Consider the following 5,983-nt stretch of genomic DNA (forward strand, 5'->3'; position numbering starts at 1 on the left):
AAATTAAAGTAAGAAATAAAATGAGAGAGGGTGTTTTAGAGTTGCTTTTTTTGGTTTTCCCTTCTTTTCAAGAGTTTTAGTATCACATAATATATGGTAACGGTCTTGAAACATGAACATAAGAATGAAAATAAGGAGTGGTATCCGGGCATTTGTATGTACTTTCAATGTCAATGTTTTGGGTGTAGGCTGCAGCGGATCAATAACGCGTCTGTTTCACTTCTGTGACCTCATGCTGACTCTTCCTATTCTACCTCCATGAGCAGAAATCTCGCATCACCTGTAACAATGAGATCAAGATCAAACTTTCTTTACAACGGTGTAGTAAATAATGTTTCCTTTTAGCTAGTTTATATTTATATATTTTTGTACATATTATTCAACATCTTAAATGCAAATTGACAACATTGAATACATTGAGGGGGAAATTTAATGTTAACTAGGAAAACAAGAGAAATAAAAGCAAAGGTATCATATTATGTAATTGAGGCGGCACATAGTCGTAGTAGTAGTGCTGTTTGTTGTGTGTCTTCATCTTTACTGAGACGGCTGGAGGCCTGTTTTGCTTCTGCCTGTTCTGCAAACAAGGAGCAAGGTGAGAGGGGTCATGGCGTTGGGCGTAAATCTGATGTCAATGTGGCTGAGTCGAGATAAGTGGAGGTAGAGGTTGTGGGTGTTGTGGTGAATGGTGTCTGATCATAGGGAAGATAGTGTGTTTGGTCTGTCTCGCACACCTGTCAATGTCACCACGTTTGCATTCACTCTTGCTTAGGTTTGCTTGCCAGGACATCGCAGTTGCTGCCTTGAGACCCATACTCACGTGACTCCTCCTCGCTGCTGCAAAAGAAGGATGACAGCGGGATGAACTGTGCGCCAACTGTCAGCCTAAATTCAAAGCAGGGCTCAGATTTGTAGCCAGGCATTGCAATATAATTCTTGAGTCCTTATATCTTTGTTGCCTGTTACCGACCGCACTAGTAAAATGTTGGTAAAAATGCATAAGAAGTCCCCTCTTCCTTTCCCCACCCCCCTACCCCCAGCACCAACAAGTTTGGGGGCCTGTGGAAAATCGGGGGTTTTTGGGTGGGGGGAGCATAACCTAACCCAACCGGGGAGGCTGCGCGCCCCCGACCCACCCCCTACAACACTAACCTAACCTAACCGGGGGGGCTGTGCCCCCCCGGACCCACCCCCTACAACACTAACCTAACCCTAACATAAACCTAACCTAACGTATCCTTGCTTTGGGGCAGTTTCCTTCCCCCCCACACTGGTTCTCTTATAGCTCCACACAATATGCCCTACCTCTTCCAATACCCCTCCTCACAATACCTTAACGAAAGGATGAAGGTCCTGGCTGGTCCTCTTTTCGATTGTACACAGACTTGCATCGCAGGAGCGATGATTTCCCAGCATTCAAATTTGCAACCTTTCCGCTATACTTGATAGCAAACTCCAGCCAGCCGAGATCACAGTCTTCACAGCGTGTCATGGCGGGTGCAGGGTAAGGACTGGGCACCTGTACACGTGTTACCCGCATCCTTCATCGCGGATTGATACCTGCGCTGATATCTGCGCTCACGAACCAATGAAAAGCGTTCATGTTTGAAAATTAATAGAAGTACATGAATGAAAGTGTGAATTGAGGAAAAAGACGAAGATAGGTTATCATCAAAGAGAAAGGTGGTGCATTATTTACATTTTTGTCTCATAACACATACGTTGATGACATGTTGTCAATTCACATGTAATAGGAACTTGTTCCTGTCAAGGCAGAAATACGTGACTGAGGTGTTACGAGCCTCAGTTTCACCTGTGTACCACAGTGAACGGATCTGTTAGGGACTTAGATTCTGGCGGAGATGGGTGATTTTCAAGAAAGCAGTGTGACCTACGTAAGATCGACTGCCTTCCGAAATCTTTATACATCACAAGTGTACTATTATAACTTCTTCATAATGACTACTTTGAAGAGACTGGTAAGGGGGACCTGTTCTGCACATTAACCAAAATGTTCATCATCATCTCTCCTTGTAGATTCTTGGCTGGTCTGGCTTCTTTTGCCATCTTTTGGTTGTTATTATGTTACTTTGAAGATATCATGCTGGTAGTATAAAAACAAAAAAAACACAAGCAGCAAGTGTTTGGTGGAGAGCAATTGCATAGTCAAGGCATTAACTTGGTGTTCTGTTTAGAAAGGTTAGAGGGAAGGAAAGTGTGCATTTTTTCATATTAGGATACATGGCTGTAGAGAAATTAATGAGTTTGGTGTCAGATTTCTGAATGGACTGTTTGCCTTTTTTCTCTTGAAAGATCTTTGATTTTAGACCAAAATTACATGTCTCCTTGCATTGCTATGAATTTAGAGATGGCCATGACTTGTCTCTGTATCTTAAGATTGAAGAAAATCTGAACTTTATTCAGCAATAGTAATGGCATTGAATAGCTTTTAGGAAAATTATAATAATTGATTAATTATGGATTCAGAATATCATGAATGTAATATGCTCAAATATCAGCATTAATTTGATTTGAGTATATGAGTGGTTAACCTTGGGAAGCAGATTTCACAAACAAGATGCCAGGCAAGTAAATGCTTGGCTAGTGAGCTTGTCTCATCATGTTCTGTCCAGTGTGGCTCCACCTTCATCATGCCTCTGGGATCAACTTGCTACATGACATTTCCTGTCCATATTTTCTTCATTTTTCCCTTTGATGAGCATTGTGGATGCACTAGGATGACTTTGTGTGAAATGGAAGGACAGTGAGGAAGTAAGTATGAGGATGAGAGAAGGATCATTGTTCAGGGGGAAAGAACAGAATTATAGTTGAATGCTTGTTTTTGTTTACTTGGCCATATGTATGTCACATGTCAAAGTTGCTGCCATGATCTGCCTTTTATCCGCAGCATGCAGCAGGCGTGGAAACATGTGCTGGTGGCTGACTCGTCACTTGACGGCTCGTAGGTTAACAGTGGTGCGTGGGGTTGAGGCACATCACACTGGCCTTCCTGCAGCCTCTACTTCCATTCTGCCAGCCAGACATTCCTCCAGTAGGCAAAAGATTTTTACTACAGTATCCTAGTAGACATCAAGTTTGGGAAAATTAACTTTAGGACAATGTATTACCTAAAGGTTCTCTGAAAATTATATAGCTATACTTTTGTCTTTAGATGAGATACAATAGGAGTTAAGCTAAAACAATTTTATAGACATTTTCTGTGATTGTTTAATATGATGTTTTACTGTAAATGTTATCAATGTGTATATAGATGAAAGGAATTTTGTGTTTATTAGATGTAGCACAAAGCATGAGAAAATATATTTGTGATGTGAGACACACAGCAGTCAATCATTGCTCAGAGTAAGTCATAAGTTTCCAGGTGTAGTAGTGCACATGCTACTTAAGTCAGCCATACTGTGTTTGATGTTGTGTATTATTGCATATATTTACCTTGTATATTACAGGGTTAGAACAGGGTTCATAGTGACCTGTCTCCATATCTAATTTTATTCAACTGTGTGTGTGTGTGTGTGTGTGTGTGTGTGTGTGTGTGTGTGTGTGTGTGTGTGTGTGTGTGTGATCAAAGAAAGTTGATGAGAATTAAGTAAACAAATGCTCTCCTGGGCATTTCTCTCAGCTGAAGCTGGTCCTCTCTCAGGGGTCAGGATTGTTGACTTGACCCGGATATTGGCAGGACCATTTGCCACAATGGTCCTCAGTGACATGGGAGCTGAGGTCATCAAGGTAATGCACAGCTAACTCATTGCTGAATCTTACTTTGTCATTGCTTTAAGGATCCTGAATTAAATTAACAAATTTTATAATAATATCCACTGACAGAGTGGAGCTGCTGCTTGGAGCCACAGTTGTAGGTAGTCTGAATCATTCATGGTGTACAGTGTACAAAAGCATCTCACATCATTACTATTTGCTCATGGATGATAGGTTAGAGGAGGAATCATGGCAAGTTGACAGTATTACTTTATCATTCTGAAAGGAGTGTGATGTGGCCTCCAGGTGGAGCGGCCTGGCTCTGGGGATGACACACGCACCTGGGGCCCTCCCTTCCTGGGCACAGAGAGCTGCTACTTCCTGAGTGTCAATCGTAACAAGAAGAGTGTGGCAGTGGATCTGAAGCAGCCAGATGGAGTGCAGGTGATCCAAGACCTGGTCCGTTGCAGTGATGTGCTTGTGGAGAACTTTGTTCCTGGGGCGCTGGATCGCCTAGGTTTAGGGTACAGTGACTTGCAGACACTTGCTCCACACTTGATCTACTGCTCCATCTCAGGTTATGGCACATCAGGCCCATACAAGAGCCGTCCTGGGTATGATGTGATGGCTGCTTCCTTTGGGGGTCTGGTTGGGGTGACAGGAGCTGGAGATGGGGAACCCTGCAAAGTTGGGGTAGCCATGACTGATTTGGCCACTGGATTATATGCTCATGGGGCCATTATGGCAGCCCTGCTTGAGAGGCAGAAGACAGACCGTGGCCAAAAGATTGACTGCAACTTGTTGTCTACTCAGGTATCTTGTATGGTAAACCTTGCTTCAAACTATCTCAATGGAGGCAGGGAAGCCTGTCGCTGGGGCACTGCCCATGAGAGTATTGTACCTTACCAGGCCTTCCCAACTGCTGATGGCCACATCACCATTGCTGCTGGGAGCAATGACCAGTTCTCTGCCCTGTGCCGAGTCTTAGGCCTGCCTAAACTACAGACAGATGAACGCTACTCCACTAATGCACAACGCGTGGAGCATCGGGAGTCTCTCCTGGCAACTCTCACTGCAGCCTTTAGGAAGCATTCCACTGAAGAATGGCTGGCAGTGTTGGAGGGCTGCCCTTTCCCTTATGCTCCCATCAACAGTCTCTCCCAGGTGTTCTCTGACCCACAAGTGGTTCACAGTGGGCTGGTGGAGGAGGTGCAGCATCCAGGTGTGGGTACAGTAAAACAGGTGGGACCTGCAGTCACCTTCAGTGCCTCTCAAAATAAGGTGCGGGCAGCACCGCCACTCCTCGGGCAGCACACCTACCAGGTTCTCACTGAGGTGCTGGGCTACACTCACCACCAGGTGGAGGAGTTGAGGAGGCAGGGAGTGGTTAACTAATACCCACCAGTTATTTAGTGGATGAGAATAATTGTGATAGTAAAGATATGTTCTTGTATTAATGAGAAGTGTGATTTCTAAGTCAGTCTTTTAAATGACTTATTTTTATACCACTTTAGATATATCATTACACAAATATAAGAGTTAATGTATGCCATTGTATAGTTAAGCATCCACTGTAATTAGATGTCTCAATTCTATTTATCAGTAAACTTTTTTTAATGAAAGTGCATCCCTATAGTTTTTCTTTCCTTTAATTGTGATGATCTCACATTAAAAAGAGTGAAGAGGATGTGTTATGAATGAGGCATCAGGACACTCAACACCTTAAAAATCTTTTTTGTTGGTTGCATAAAGGGAAGCAAACATAACTACATACTCCTTGGGATAGTAAAGAGATGTTGAAAATTCCAAGAAAATTATGACTTGGAAGTCACTCACTAACTTGCTGCCATAGCTGAAGAATGATGGAATCCATGCATGCAGGAAATGGGAGGGAACTGAGACTGCTATTATTATATAATCAAGAAAGTAATATGATGAAATAAAAACAAGGTAGATCATGCTGTAGTAACCTTTAGGTGATGGTTAATACCTGTCATGAATATATATATATATATATATATATATATATATATATATATATATATATATATATATATATATATATATATATATTACAGTAACAATATACAATCTGTAATCTATCAACAGAAACAGCAGTAAAGAATGGCAGGTGTTATGGAAAAAATCTTCCCACTGGGAACTTCAGGTGCGGTGTTAGCCGAGTACCGCAGCACAAGGTTCTCCCCTGTGCCCTCCACATTCATCCTTGGTCCTGCACACTGCAACAAGTCAGCATTGTTAATGCAGG

The 5,983-nt window shown here is 42.5% G+C and overlaps 1 protein-coding gene across 2 annotated transcripts; it reads left to right on the plus strand.

Annotated features, from left to right (window-relative positions):
* The first annotated feature begins 317 nt into the window (after positions 1-317).
* On the plus strand, positions 318-5,341 carry LOC123519491 (succinate--hydroxymethylglutarate CoA-transferase-like). 2 transcript variants are annotated; one of them, XM_045280839.1, is made up of 4 exons: positions 318-595; positions 2,909-3,052; positions 3,662-3,747; positions 4,021-5,341. In XM_045280839.1, the coding sequence occupies exons 1-4, from the start codon at positions 433-435 to the stop codon at positions 5,107-5,109; spliced, it is 1,482 nt and encodes a 493-aa protein (XP_045136774.1). In that variant the 5' UTR covers positions 318-432; the 3' UTR covers positions 5,110-5,341. The 2 variants fall into 2 exon arrangements, with proteins under 2 accessions (XP_045136774.1, XP_045136773.1); XM_045280838.1 differs by having other exon boundaries at positions 321-595; positions 3,641-3,747.
* Positions 5,342-5,983: the final 642 nt, after the last annotated feature.

Source organism: Portunus trituberculatus, chromosome 45 (assembly GCF_017591435.1).
Source record: "Portunus trituberculatus isolate SZX2019 chromosome 45, ASM1759143v1, whole genome shotgun sequence".
NCBI lineage: Eukaryota > Metazoa > Arthropoda > Malacostraca > Decapoda > Portunidae > Portunus > Portunus trituberculatus.

Coding starts and splice junctions, on each gene's coding strand:
- LOC123519491 (XM_045280838.1), top strand. CDS start 433: ATGTTAACTAGGAAAACAAGAGAAATAAAAGCAAAGGTATCATATTAT. Junction 3,053..3,640: donor GCCAGCCAGACATTCCTCCA/GTAGGCAAAAGA, acceptor CATTTCTCTCAG/CTGAAGCTGGTCCTCTCTCA. Junction 3,748..4,020: donor TGGGAGCTGAGGTCATCAAG/GTAATGCACAGC, acceptor TGTGGCCTCCAG/GTGGAGCGGCCTGGCTCTGG.